Genomic DNA, 14,760 nt, shown 5'->3' with positions numbered 1-14,760 from the left:
CGATTGAAAGGAGAATCGCAAAACAATCAAGATTTGTAGCTGTGGCACTCAGAACAATGACTAAGGTGTAGATTTTGACGATTTTCATAAAACTGTCGATATTTCGAAAACTAAGACACTTTTACTGAAATCAAATTTGGATATTCTGCTCGGGCATGGCTATCACACCCTAATATCGGCACCAAATCATCGAAGAAGTACTAACTGAATCCGATGTCTAAATTAGGTTTGAATCAATTTTAAATATTAATTTTATAAATATTAATGATACATAGTGTTGTTATGACTTATGAACTCGATATTCTATGAAAATTTCGTTCATGTTATCATAATATTTTGGCAGCATGACATGTCTTCTACCCTACTGTAGTTGACCAAAAAATTTTTAAAAAAATCAGTTTTCTCTCTGAAAGTGGGTATTCTGTGATTAATAGGATTACCAGACCAAAAAATCTTGATTATAGTTTAGCTAAATAGATAAAATATGGATTGAATAATTTCATACTATACACACAATATTTCAGTGAAATCTTTTAGGTATATTCGAATAGATTCTCAGATATCGATTTGAAAAAAAGTTTTTACATCAATGATATACTATATTAATTTTACAATGTTTTTTACAGTATGACAGTTATCCATAATAATAATAATAATATCGCTAGCAATTTATTACGCTTAGTTTATTTGTACATTTTATAAATATGTATATCTTTCATAAAGAAATGTATGAAGTCGACATGTGATACTTATTTCCTTCAGAATTGGAAATTTGGGTTGTTTTCGATGCCCAGTAGATCAGAATCGCCACTTCGAACACTGAAAAAAAATGATAATTGAATTGAATTATTAAAATCACAATCCAGATGGTCTCAGTGAGTAGGTATTCGAAATTGGGATAAGTCGTAGAATAGAAATACTTTTCGTTCAGTTCATCTTGGTTTAGTTAATTTTATTTACAATTCAATAATCTTCTGTAAAAATTTCATTCATGCAATTAGAACCACCTCTTGTGACCTTCGGAAAATCATCTTTCCCTTGATCAAGAGATGAAATTTTGTTTCATTGTTGATTGTTAATTAATTCTTATGTTATGCCTGTCGTACAAGAGGCGGACCTTAATAAATTACAAAATAATATTTCTTTGGAAACAGATCTAGCGTCTAGAAGTGACTAAAAGTCGTGAGTTTTTATAAAAGGATTTGAAAAAATGTTATCAAAATCCGACCAGTCATAAAGGAGGAATTCAGTGACAAACACAGGCAAAGAAGAATAGGGTGACCAATTTTGAAAAATCCACTGATATAACTCCCTGGGAAGAGCCTGGATCGAAAATGTTTCCAATGAAAGTTTCTTAGTCAATATGACCTTGGAGTTTGATTTCATGGTCAAATGGATTTTTGAATGGGCAATGCACATTTTTCTTTGCAGAATATTAGCCTCCATAGAAATCCAAAAACATTTTGTATCCTTCGCGATTTACGTACCTCTCTCCGTGTGAAAGGAGCCTAAAACCTCCTAACGGTATCAGATATTTCAATTTTTTTAAAGCCAAAACTGGATAATATCGTTACTGAGGACCTGGTTTCAACAAGATGGGACTACCTTTCATATAGTTAGAGAAACTTTGCAATTAGGTACTGCATACAAAGTTCAGACCGTGTTAATTCCAGATTCGGTGACGTGAATTGGCATTCAAAATTCTGTGATTCGGCACCGTTAGATTTTTTTGTCTAGGGGTCATGTGATAGCACAGGTCTACAAGGATAAACAAACCTCGAAACGTTGAAGCATTGAAACCCGAAATTATTCGAGTTATTGCCGCAACTATTAAATGTGATTGAAAATTTTGATAAGAAGAACAGCTACTGAAGTAGAGACGCAAGAAGTGGTCACATGAATATATTATGTTTAGAGTGAAAATGGCAAACATTGTATTTTAGAAATAAATATAAACGTTTTCAGTTGGTCATTTACTTTTGAAAACTCTATTTGAAGAACCTGTAGATCACTGTAAGTGTAAAGGATTCGTATAGCTGATTTATATTAACTTGTATTCTATTTTTTGTTATTATGACATGTTCTTCTTCATGTATTGTACAAAGTGTCTTTTATACTGGCTGGTCTGCGTATCGTCAATAATAAAACGTTGAAATTATGAACTAGGTACCTACCGACGTGTCAGACCAAATCATAGAGAATCTACAATTCCCGATTATCACATAATCTTGTGAAAAATTGAATATTCATCATATTTTGTGAAATTTTTATTTACCTTATCCTGTCTTCTTCCACTTCTTTGATATAATTCTCCGAATTGAATACTGGATTCGATCCCTCAATTGCGTTTTTATTGGTCGTTGGTGATGTCACTCCTGCTCTATTCAATCCTGATTCCTGAGATCCGAATTTGGTAGTTGAAAGGTTGTTTATTCTTCGGGTGAGCCTAATGTAAAAATATATCCTAGTCAATTTCAGTTCTCCTATTACGTTATGGATAAAGGATTAATTTCTAATTAGTGTTATTGATGGTTTGCTAGAAATCTAGAATACCTAAAAAGTTTTAATTTGCACCCCCTAGACAGAGCAAAGCTCCTCCAACCAATATTTCCCAATGCTAAAATCGCTAAACGATATCTTTGGAAATAAGAATTCAGTGAATAAAAGAAAATTATGTATAATACTCGTACAAAAGGCACTCGTATTCATTGAACTCAATTTTGAACTCGTGAAATAATACAAATTTGATACCACCGCATGATAAAAAAAAACTTCACCATTTGGCATGAATATTTAAAATATTCAAAGTTTTGACTGAATTGCTACTTACGCTCTGTTTCTGAAGTAGAAGATGATGGTCACAATTGCCAGAAGTGAACCAAGAACACAAATGGCTGTTATCATCCAAATTTTCAGGTAATCATCAACAACCTTTGTGACGTTCTCATTAGAAAAATAGGACAGGTGGACATCAACAGACTCAAGTTCTTTCGTTAGACTTGAGTATTTGGTTGGATCAGTCAGATTACTATGAATAAAAGAAAAATTAAATATTTTTTATGAATTCTGCAATTGGTTCGAATTATTCTATTCTTGAAATTATTTCGTAATTTCTGTATTTCGTAGATACTTCAAGTTATACAAATGTTCATGAATCAATCGAAGTTCAGGTTCAATATACTTACCCCAAAATTTCTTCAGCAGGAACAGGTTCTGCCTGACTGTTCGTGAAATAAAAATGGGCTGTTGTATTGTGCCATTCTGAATCATAGGTGAGATCAGCGAGGAAACATTTATAGTTGTATTCTTTGAAGGCGTCATTAATCAATGAAGTAACCTAAGAAAATATTTTACTGAATCGGTATGTACTTCATGGAAATTTCTTTATCGTTCATATACGAACTTCAACACGTCAATATTCAGAACAAAAAAACCTAGAAAATAAAAGTGAGAATGTGCAACTCAAACAGCCATCTTGGTACTGATTGCTTTCGTGTAGAACGTAGATTTTACCTACTTCAATTTGTATTTTCTTTTTGAGGATTGTTCTAGTGGAACTGTATTTTAATGAATGCATAATTAATTAATTGTACCTTCTACCTTACCGTATGCTTATCACACCCAAAATTTATAATTTTAATTTTTTTTTGTACGATGCTATCGAATTTTCTTGTTATATTATTATAGGTACGTTATTCAAGGTTTGATTTGTTTATAATCCATATGAATACAATCATTCTGAATGTGCGTTTGTTTTTTCGATTTTTTTTATTCCAAAAATTATAACTTTGATTTTTCATGGACCTCAAGTGACTTTAATTCTACCCCAATACATATAACTTCATTTCCATTTCAAGCCATTGTACTAACCTTATGTCATTTTACTAACCTGAACAATCGATTACAGGAAAATTTATCAACAATAGCATAAATATAAACTGCTTTTGAATTGATTGATTTTCTATATCTACCTAGAGATTTTGAAACTATTTTCTCAGGTTTCCTCTCTAATGATTTTCAGTTGTGTTGTTTCATTCTCCTCAACAATCTACGTTAAAAGGTTATCGGCTATGGGGTCTGTTATCAATTTGTTTCCGTGGCAACTACTGAAGGTTTCATCTTATTGGTTATTCGCGTGCGATTTACTTTACAGATACTACCCTATTGGTTGTTGATCGTGGTCTTTGTTTGCGGTAAAGTAAATCGCACAGTTTTACGTTGAACAGTGCTTAAATAGACAATACATTGTTACATAGATCGCGAGTTCTACAATTTTCGTCATTTTCTGTAGGGGGTATAAAAACTTATTTTCTTGACTCGACCTTTTGTGTACGTTGTAGTGAATTTCATATTCCGTATTCTGAAGGTGACGAAACGAATTTTTAATAGGTATCAGGGGACAAATATTTGTCATTTGTCAGAAACATTGAGAATATATTATTCAACTTACAGTATCTAATTCTTGGTTCACATACCAGTCTGGATTCAAGAATGTGAATTTCACCAGCTCATCATTACTAATGACATTTATTTGAACAGTCGTATCCACGGTATGGACTGAAAAAATTTGTTTTTAGTTATAAATGAAGACAACATACCAGAAATTAAAATTTAACTAAATTTTCAGGGATAATGGGTCCCTATCCAGAATTTAAATTCATATTCACTTCTAGTCACAAAGGTCATTCACAACTCATTTTTCGATTTTCAAATTACAATACTTGTACCGGGTTTTTCACCATAATTTGACCCCCCTTTAACTTTGTTACTGAAAGAGGTACAATAAAATATATTCTACGAAATTTTCATGAAATCGACTAGTGTTTTTTAAAATGATTTCAAAAAATGAAATATATACACAGTGGGCAACATATTGATTGCAACTTCATTTTTTCAAAAAGGAACACCCTGTATATTTTTCTATACTTGACTAGCTCTTTTTCCCCTGATTTCGAATATATAACATATGTTTGGTCTATCTCTCTTATTCTGAGTACCGCAGAGTTTCAAATTTTAAGAACCACCTGACAAGCGAAGTATTCAATTTTCAAGTGGAAGGCTGCGATAATTCAGAATGCCCTTTTTCGAGTTATCTATTTGACAACGATGTATGACATACGTTTGTTATTGAATGAAAATATTCATCGAATATGCACTACACAAAAGCGGAATAATTTGAAATATTTTCACTTTATGTGAAGAACAATTGAAATAAGAAAGCTACAAGGAGAGAATATATGGAGTTGCATCCAAACCATCGAATTCCAATTTATAGTGAAAAACGTATGTCATATCGTTGCCAAAACTCAAAAAAGGGCATTATCGCAGTTATCGCAGCCTATCACTTGAAAACTGAGCTTGAATTACTCAGCATGCCAGTTGGTTCAAAAAATTTGAAAGTCTGTGGTAATAAGAGAGATAGACCAAACATGTGTTATATATTCGAAGTCAGGGGAAAAAGAGCTAGTCAAATATAGAAAAATATACAGGGTGTTCCATTTGAAAAAATGAAATTGCAATCAATATGTTGCCCACTCTCTATACATTTCGTTTTGTGAAATCATTTTAAAAAACACCAGTCGATTTCGTGTAACTTTCGTTGAAGGGAGTGGCCAATAATGGTGAAAAACCCGGTAAATTTATGTACTCACCTTTATCATTTAAAACTTCTGATTTCTGATCCATGACTTCCACTATGAAATTGCAATATCCGGACATGTCTGAAGTCACAGTGAATAAATTGGTGATTTTACCGTCAAAAGGACCAATAGCAAAGGAATTTTCTGTAGGTACCTTCAAAGTTTCAGAGCAATCGAAATTTTTCAAACTATACTCGAGGGTTTGGAGTGTCGGATCAGCATCAGTCGCCTTGAAAAAATGGCAAGTTGTATAATTCTTATTTTTGCATTCAATATGGACCATTCAGGGTTAGAGAATATGAATAATGGCTAACTAGTTGAACTGAATGACCAATAATTGCACAAAAAGTGCTATCTTTATGCTATGAAAGAATTTGTTAAACGTTTGCATATGCCCATCGAAGTGTCATTAAAATTGTTTCAACCAATGAATGATTTCTTCAAATTGCTTTTTGGAAAGCGACTACATTCTACTACAATGTCGCTTGTGGGCAAATTTCGATGTTTTAGCGCTACAACTTTTAAACCAGAGGAGATAGACAAAATCTGATACCCTATTTCCGGGTCTTTTTCTGAGAAACTAACAAGGGTAGTATTCATTTTTGGCCCCTTTTTTTTGTTTTCGAGTTATAAGCGGAAATTGTAAAAATGTCGATATCGCAAAACATTTATATCTCTACTAATACTGATGATAGAGCCCTGAAATTGAAACATTATACAGGCTCTTTTTAATGTAAAATCCAGTGGCGTGCTCATATTTTCAGAAGGGTTTTTAATTAGGAAGCTATGACCCAAAGTTATGTTTTTTCAAATGGGAACACTAGATTTCTGTGCCATTTTTTGAAAGCTCAATTTTTCCTGATTTCAAAAATATATAACATCGTATGGTTTGTATTAAAATAAATAACAGAAAATGGTCCAAAAAGGTTTTTTTACCTAAGACTCTCAATATTTCTATGGTTTCAACTGTTGATGAGCACAGCAAAATTGAGCTTTCTATAACAAGAGCGGTGTCCTTCAGTCAATCTGATTATTTCTATGCTTTTTGCTCATTTCTACAAAATTCGAATCTAGATTTATTTTATAAAAATAGTTTCCAAAATATAAAAGAACTCGGAAAAAATTTCCTAGCTAGCTTGAACACAGACAGCTTCAAATATTCATCTATTGAATTCGGTGCGAAATATGGAGAAGAAATTGTTGTCATTATTAGGTTAAATATTATTTCGTGTTTGTTCCCTTCGTAATTAAATTGTTGAGTTCAATCATATATGCGTTGTTTCATTATGCTATTTGAAATGGATTGGTATTTGTGCGTATTCATTCTGAAGACCTATGTTAATGATCTTTTGATATATTCTTCTGAATTGAAACATTCGATCTTGTGGATCTTTTCGTTATTTCCAAATCAATTTTCACATGAAAAATGTATAAACATATCTAGATTCGAATTTTGTAGACATTGGTGAAAAGCATAGAAATAATCAGATTGACGGGCGGACACTTCTCTTGTTATAGAAAGCTCAATTTTTCTGTGCTCATCAACAGTTGAAACCAAAGAAATATTGAGACTCTGAGGTGAAAAGAGGTTTTTGACCATTTTCTGTTATTTATTTTGATACACACCATACGATGTTATATATTTTTGAAATCAGGAAAAATTAAGCTTTCAAAAAATGGCACAGCAATCTAGTGTTCCCATTTGAAAAAACATAACTTTGGGTCATAGCTTCGTAATTAAAAACCCTTTTGAAAATACGAGCACGCCACTGGATTCTTCGTAAAAAAGTGCCTGTATAATGTTTTAATTTCAGAGCTCTATCATTAGTATAAGCGGAAATATAAATGTTTTTCGAAATCGCCATTTTTCCAATTTTCTCTTATAACTCGAAAACAAAAAAGGTGGCTAAAAATGAATACTACCCTTGTTAGTGAAAAAGATACCGAGAATGGGGTATCAGATTTCGTCTATCTCTTCTGGTTTAAAAGTTATAGTGCTAAAACATCGAAAGAGGCGTATGCAGACTGATATCCTTGATGAAACGTAAAAGAAAGAGATTTTTTGACAATGAGGCTTCGTTTCCGAATTATTGGTCGACGTGGTCAGATGTCATGACCTGCCAGTTCACCTTACTTTAATCCTTTGTATTATTTTTTATGGACGTATTCAAAATAAATAGTTTAAGTAGTGAAAATTAATAAAAAAGAACCAATTAATGAAACGAATAATCGATGCAATCATCGAATTCACTCAAAATACGTATAAGAATCAATTCGTATTCGATTACCTCATTTTTCCTTTGTCAATGCTAGTGATGATTTTCTTGAAAGTTTGATTTGATTATTTTGTATTTTTGTATTATGTATGATAGTTAAAATTCTAAAGATACAGAAACTCCAATAACTCGGAAACGAAACCTAATTGGCAAAATTTCTTTCTAAACTTGAATATCTAGAATATCAATTTATCTTCATTAAAAAATGTTGTATTTCATGAGAAAATATGTATTTCAAAGTAAAAAATAAATTCTCAGTACCACTTGATTTGATAATAGTGCAATATTTAATCTACGAAGAGGTTCTAGCACCTGTAATTTCTTTAGACGTAGTTTCATTTGTATTTCGGAATGAATTTTTTTTACACATTCAGTGACATTTTCGTCGAAAGTAAATAATAGACATAGCGTAAAATTTGCAGGCTTTTTTCAAATCTTGGATCTACAAAACCTAAACTGTGAAAATTTCAAGAGGTGGAATTTTTTTTTACTTCCATATTACATATCCAATGTAATGCTATGCTAGTTCCTTGAATTATTGAAAATGAGGAAAGAATGCAAAAGGAAATAAATATATGATGTCAGTGAAAATATCATTGCAAACTGTGAAAACAAAGAGTGAAACATGTTTGATTTCCTGAATTGTATTTAAATGAATATGTTATTTCACCAAGCAGTATACTCACATTAACAGTCAAAATTGTAGAACCTTTGGCGTAAGTTCTCAAGAAAGCTCCAGTAAACTTATTGGGATGGAAAATTGGTGCATTATCATTTATATCAATAACCTAAAATAATTTTCTATCATTAAATTGTTATAGTTACATTAAGGTAACTATTCAGGGTGCATCCACAATAGTTCAAATAATGAATGACAAAATAAAGATAGGTTTATTCGCGCATTTTTTTTTCTTATCAAATTGAACTGATATTTCAATAAATGTGAATATATAAACCCACATCGCCAAAATTTTTGGACCTCTTTATATTTGTCAAAATGAGACATTATTAATACGTGTATTACAAAGTGCATTTAATTAGTCTATACAGGGTGGCCACTTTTTCAATGGGATTGTATTGGTAACTTTTAAACCATAAGAGTTAGAAGGTCGGTCAAATGGAGAAAAAGTTGCATGCATAGAAGCATTATCAAGCAGTTCAAACAAATCGAGATTATCAGGGCCAGTTTTCGAGATATCATAAGAAAAGTAAATTATGTCATCTTGATTTTTTATCCAACGTTTCGTGCTCTCTGGGCCACCCTCAACCTTATTTTTTTCAATACGGACCTGCATATTTTATGACATTTTTCAAAATAACTTTTAACGCTGAATTCAACGATATATCATACAATGTCATTCAAAGTTGATTTTCAGGTGATTTTGACCCTCATCCAAATTTAATGGTGTGTATGTAAGAAAAAACAAGTCTATTAACGATATCAATGTTCTGACCCAAATTCAATCGAACCCAGAAAAAAAATCGAGAACTGTGGCCAGTGAATGGAATTTTTCAAAAACTGCTGTTAATAAAATAGTCGAGAGACGCGAATACAATGATTTTAAATTTTAATATCAAGCCTTGCAAAAATTATATCGTAATAATCTCAAAATAAAGTTCGATTCTGTAATTTGTTTCAACGAAACAAATGACAAATACAACAATAGTGATACCTCGCGAGAAAATTGAGAATGTTTTGGAAGGTATTCAAGGAGACCAAACAAGCAAATGTATAAGAAGTATGGGTTCCAGAACCGTAAAGTGCATTTTACAAAATGGTAGACATTTTGAACACTTACTTCATTAATTTTCATTTACTTTCGAATAATCATTTGATTTTTCTTTCATTAAATGATACTTTCGTTCAAATATTTTGAATTGAAATATTTAAATGATTATTATAAAAGAAGAACCAAGAAACCAGTATACTGGTTTCTTGCTTTGATTCTAATATGTTCCATTTAGTTCAAGATGGTAAGTTGACTTTCCTACGAAATTTATTGCATATTGCATGTTGTTAATTAAACTAAATGAAGGTAATACAGATCCGACCCAAAGAAAATTGGATAAGGGTCAAAATCACCTGAAAATCTACTTTGAATGACATTGTATGATATATTGTTGAATTCAGCTTCAAAAGTTATTTCGAAAAATGTCATAAAAAATGCAGGTCCGTATTGAAAAAAATGAGGTTGAGGGTGGCCCAGAGAGTACGAAACGTTCGATACGAAATCTGATTACGTCAAATTGAGGATAATTTACTGTCGAATAAAAAATTCTTGTAACATTTTTTGATGATATTTGAAATGAAGTGGGAAAAAAAGAAAAATCAAAATGACATAATTTACTTTTCTTATGATATCTCGAAAACCGGGCCTGATAATCTCGATTTGTTTAAGCTGCTTGATAATGCTTCTATGCATGCAACTTTTTCTCCATTTGACCGACCCTCTAACTCTCATGGTTTTAAAGTTACCAATACAATCCCATTAAAAAAGTGGCCACCCTGTATAACCATAACCAATGCAATGCCTCAATTTAATCTTAACTGACAAAAAAAAACGAAAGAAAATTAGTGCAAAATACAATGCAATAAACTGAAAACAGAAATAAAGAAGAAAACCACTTCAGAACGAAATAAAAAATGCATTAATATTCGGTCTCCTCTGTTCTATAGAAAAGTGTTAACGCGCCTGTGCATGGAAAGAACAATGGTGTTAATGGTATCCATTGGAATGTTGTTCTTCTTGGGAGTGTGAGTTTCTAGAGGATGCTTGGAGGATTAATTCGGTCCGAGATTGCTCGTTTAACAAAATCCCACATGTGCTCAATGGGATTCAAGTCTGGCGAATTTGCTGGCCACGGTAATCTTCGAATATTCGCAACGTCTAGTGCATTTTGTTCTCGTGCGATGGAGCCTAGCATCCATGAAATGAAATTGGTTGCAATTTCATGTCGGAGAGGGTAAATAATAATAATAAATAATGGATTCAATAAAGTTTCTAACATATCAATCTATTCCCTATCATGGTGTTTGGAATGGAAATAACAGAGAAAAACTTGTGCCTATTGAATTTTTTGTTTGGGATGACTTGGACTCCAACATATAAAAAATTCAGCCAATTTGACAGGGTGTCACTTTCTCTAATAAAGTGTGCGATATCGTGAACTTTAGTTGATTTTACCTTTTGATAGATTTGTCGGTTTTATTAAATTTTATGGAATATGACTCACATTTATTGTTAGATGCAAGACGTTAAGAGCATCTGGTGATGGTGGTTCTATAGGAGGAGTTTTCTTGTTCATAGCAATTATTTCTATAGTGTACTGTATTTTCTGCTCATAATCAAGTGGTTGTATCAAACTTATAGTTCCATCATCAGGATCAACTTTAAAGGTATCCGAGGTTACAGAAATGAAATAATACGGTTTAAGGTCCAGGTTTAAGGGTATATGTGCTATTTCAGGTATAGGCATTGATATAGTAGAATCTTCTTCTGCCATTCTGATTGAAGCTTGATGTTTGTCAAATTCTGGCTGTTGAGATAAACTGTAGAAGTTTATCGTGAACTTGGTTTCCACAGATACCGCCTCTTCCCCACTCTTCATATCGTCCTTTACAGCAGCGTTAACGGTGACCTGTAAAAGGTTTTTTTTTTTTAATATTTGCTCCCATTTTGGGTGAACAGATTGCTCTATAATTTCGTCATAATGTCTCTAATTTCAAACAGTCCCAAAAGATAAGATTCGACGTGGCAAATTCGAGTATATCTGTCCGTCTCACCCTAAACTGTTGGAAAATCAGTCCTGAAATGTGATTTTGTCCATCCGTATCTATACAATATAACCGTCATAAAATAAAATCAAATAATAATCAATAATAATAATTAAAATGTCTATTTGACCCACATACAAAACTTTCTTACAATCTGTATAACATTATGTACTAATTAAACTAACAAGAGTTCCATTAACCCTCAAAATGTCAAAAAAAACATTAGAAAAAAATATATGTCTTTCCCGAAGGCACATCCATTGGCAAGCCACTGGATCTGCCTTGTGTGGGAAATTATTTTCTATGTTGGTACTCCGAACTTTCCGCCACGGCTTTATCTGTCAATTCATCAATTTGCCTTAAAGAAATCAGTTCTACCAACCAACATTTTTTAATGCAAAAATCACTAAATTATATTTATGGAAATATTTCATTAATTTCAATGAAAATGCAATGAATTAGAGAAAATAATGTATAATACTCGTACAGAAGGCTCATTCTACCACTCGTTCATTCCAAAACTCGCCACTTCGTGGCTCGTTTTTGAATTTTGAACTCGTGGAAGAATATCAATGCCTTCTGCACTTGTATTATAAATAACTATTGTCATTCACTCAAAAACAAAAGGACACTCAAAGAGAAACAAATCCAGATGATATATAAAAAGAAAAAACATTTCATCTTGAAAGGGAAGAAAAACTGAGCGAGCAGGCACATTATCTGAACATGAACATATGAATTTTTTATACAGAGCATTTCTTCGCTTTTATTTACTTATTTTTTATTGTTACTTTCTATATTTTTCCATGAAGATATTTTCTTTCGTGTTTATATAGGGCTTATCCACAAATTGAAAGCAATTTCAAAATATAGGCAATATCTCTATTAAAAAAAAGGGGTATGAAATTTTCAGAATAGGTGCGGAAATGTTGAATTAATAATAGAAAATATATTTATGAAAAAAAATTAATTATAATAGAAATACGATATAAATAAAAAAAAAAATAGCAAATTCCACCTAAATGTCAGTCTCTCTCTAATGTAACTTTTTTGTTGTTGTGTTTCATTCAATCAAGTTTGTAAATCATACAGTATAAAATTGTATCATACATAAACTTGTACACTTCTCCAAGACCTAGAAATAAATATTCTTGCAGCCCAGAAGAAGATCCAAAAAAAGGTCGAAACGTCAGCGATTTGAAAAAGTGTGTATAATTCACCCCACAGTCCTGAAGCCAAGAAAATTTTCCCCAATTAAACAGCAAAGACAAGACTCATCAGATATGTTAATGAGGAAGAAGGTCAAATAAGAAAGATAAATGATAAATTCAGTTAGTCCTCAGGAAACACCTTTGCTGTAGCATCAATAAGGGCATTGATTATGGCCCGTATTGGCATTGTTTACTATGCTGCAACGCATACATGGTGTTGCAACGCGGTAAAGAATGGCTCAACCAATGCTCTCTCTACCCAGACATATCTTACCACGACTCAGCACAGGAAGGTGTTCAGACGTAGTAACTATTGTATTATGGATACGCGCCCATTGTCGGGTCATTCTTTACCGCGTTCCAACTCAAAATTGAGCTCTGCTTACACGGTCGCACCAACTTGTACCAGCCACCTTCTGAGCTCTTGTCAGTTACGCATGACCGCTAGACAGACGCAGACGTTGCGAAGGTTAGGAAAAAAATGTCTCTCGAAAACAATATTTTCGTATTACTGAAGAAATTGAGTGGATACGGTGTTGTCAGTAATTATAATTTTAAAAATGAAGGCTCTTTCACTGCTCTTGTTAGAGCAAAAAGTGGCTGTTCTGATGAAAAAGATGCGCAGTTTTATGATGGATGGTGCACAAATTTAGGTGAAGAACATTCCGCAGCTGTAACAGAACTATCAGAAAATATTGAACGCATTAGTAAAATAGCATACAAAAATAAAACGGTTGATATGGTTAATGCTATGAAGAAATTTAATAAAACTCTAAACAAAATTATAACACTCTCTGACTTATTTAATTTTATTCACGTATCAAAAAATATCTCATTAAAAAAAAAACATTTCTGTTCTGCCAACATCAGCGAGCCGAAGGAAAATTAGACTTGGTTTATCATGCGGGGCAAAACGTATTCAAGCTGGTAGGCCATCTAACAAAGAAATGCCAAATAATCGTAAAAAGCAAAGATCTTTGAAGAAAAATATTGATCTTAATAGACCAAATGCAAAATCACATGGAAATGCACACTAGGATTATACCAAAGTGTATTTTGCATTTAATGTAGTTTTTTCATTACTGTGGATTTATGAACTCTTTTCAGTGATACTCACTGTATTTATACTATTGTTATTTTTTTGTGTATTAGTGTTATTTACTATGTATTATTCTTTTTCATTTTAGTTTAGTTTAATAAACGATTTTTGACGATAGTATATTACTGTTATTTTTATGAACGCCGATTGCAAAAATGCGAAAGGCAGTAAATTTGAACATGGTTGGGACTGCAACGCGGTAAACAATACCTCTAGAATAGACGCGTATCCATAATACAATAGTTACTATGTCTGAACACCTTCCTGTGCTGAGTCGTGGTAAGATATGTCTGGGTAGAGAGAGCATTGGTTGAGCCATTCTTTACCGCGTTGCAACACCATGTATGCGTTGCAGCATAGTAAACAATGCCAATAGGGGCATAATCAACATCTTCTTCCTCAGTCTCTTCCATAGTATTCCACATTTGTCTATCTTTCGCCTGACTCAGCCAGTTTTTACCTGCCATCTCTCGGATATCGTCCTCACATCATCTTTGTGGTATGCTTCTATTTCCCTTGATTTCACGAACTTTCAACAAAAAACTTAGAATATGACAAAACGAAACAAAATAGGCTCTCTTGATCTAGGCAGAGAAATGATCTGAGAATTTTATTTGGAATCAACATACAAACCAATAAACAAACTGTTTTCAACGACAGAAAAAGTATCAAGTTTGGAAATATGATATTGCAGAATAGTCCTCATTAAGTTTATTATGAGCGAAATGATTATTCTGAACTAAATGAGAATGTTTTTTTT

General features: G+C 32.4%; 1 protein-coding gene across 1 annotated transcript in view; it reads right to left on the bottom strand.

Moving 5' to 3' along the window:
- Positions 1-586: 586 nt before the first annotated feature.
- Positions 587-14,760, bottom strand: part of LOC123674823 (cadherin-87A-like) — a 49,931-nt gene continuing 35,757 nt past the window's right edge. Inside the window, exons 22-29 of the mRNA XM_045609915.1 lie at positions 11,150-11,554; positions 8,602-8,703; positions 5,652-5,868; positions 4,451-4,557; positions 3,186-3,337; positions 2,831-3,028; positions 2,276-2,446; positions 587-819 (exon numbers count right to left, since the gene is read on the bottom strand). Of these exons, the coding sequence (XP_045465871.1) occupies positions 759-819; positions 2,276-2,446; positions 2,831-3,028; positions 3,186-3,337; positions 4,451-4,557; positions 5,652-5,868; positions 8,602-8,703; positions 11,150-11,554 (1,413 nt within the window). The 3' untranslated portion in view covers positions 587-758. The remainder of the gene's footprint in view (positions 820-2,275; positions 2,447-2,830; positions 3,029-3,185; positions 3,338-4,450; positions 4,558-5,651; positions 5,869-8,601; positions 8,704-11,149; positions 11,555-14,760) is intronic.

Source organism: Harmonia axyridis, chromosome 3 (assembly GCF_914767665.1).
Source record: "Harmonia axyridis chromosome 3, icHarAxyr1.1, whole genome shotgun sequence".
In the NCBI taxonomy this organism is placed as follows: domain Eukaryota; kingdom Metazoa; phylum Arthropoda; class Insecta; order Coleoptera; family Coccinellidae; genus Harmonia; species Harmonia axyridis.
This window is presented reverse-complemented; position numbering and strand designations above follow the sequence as displayed.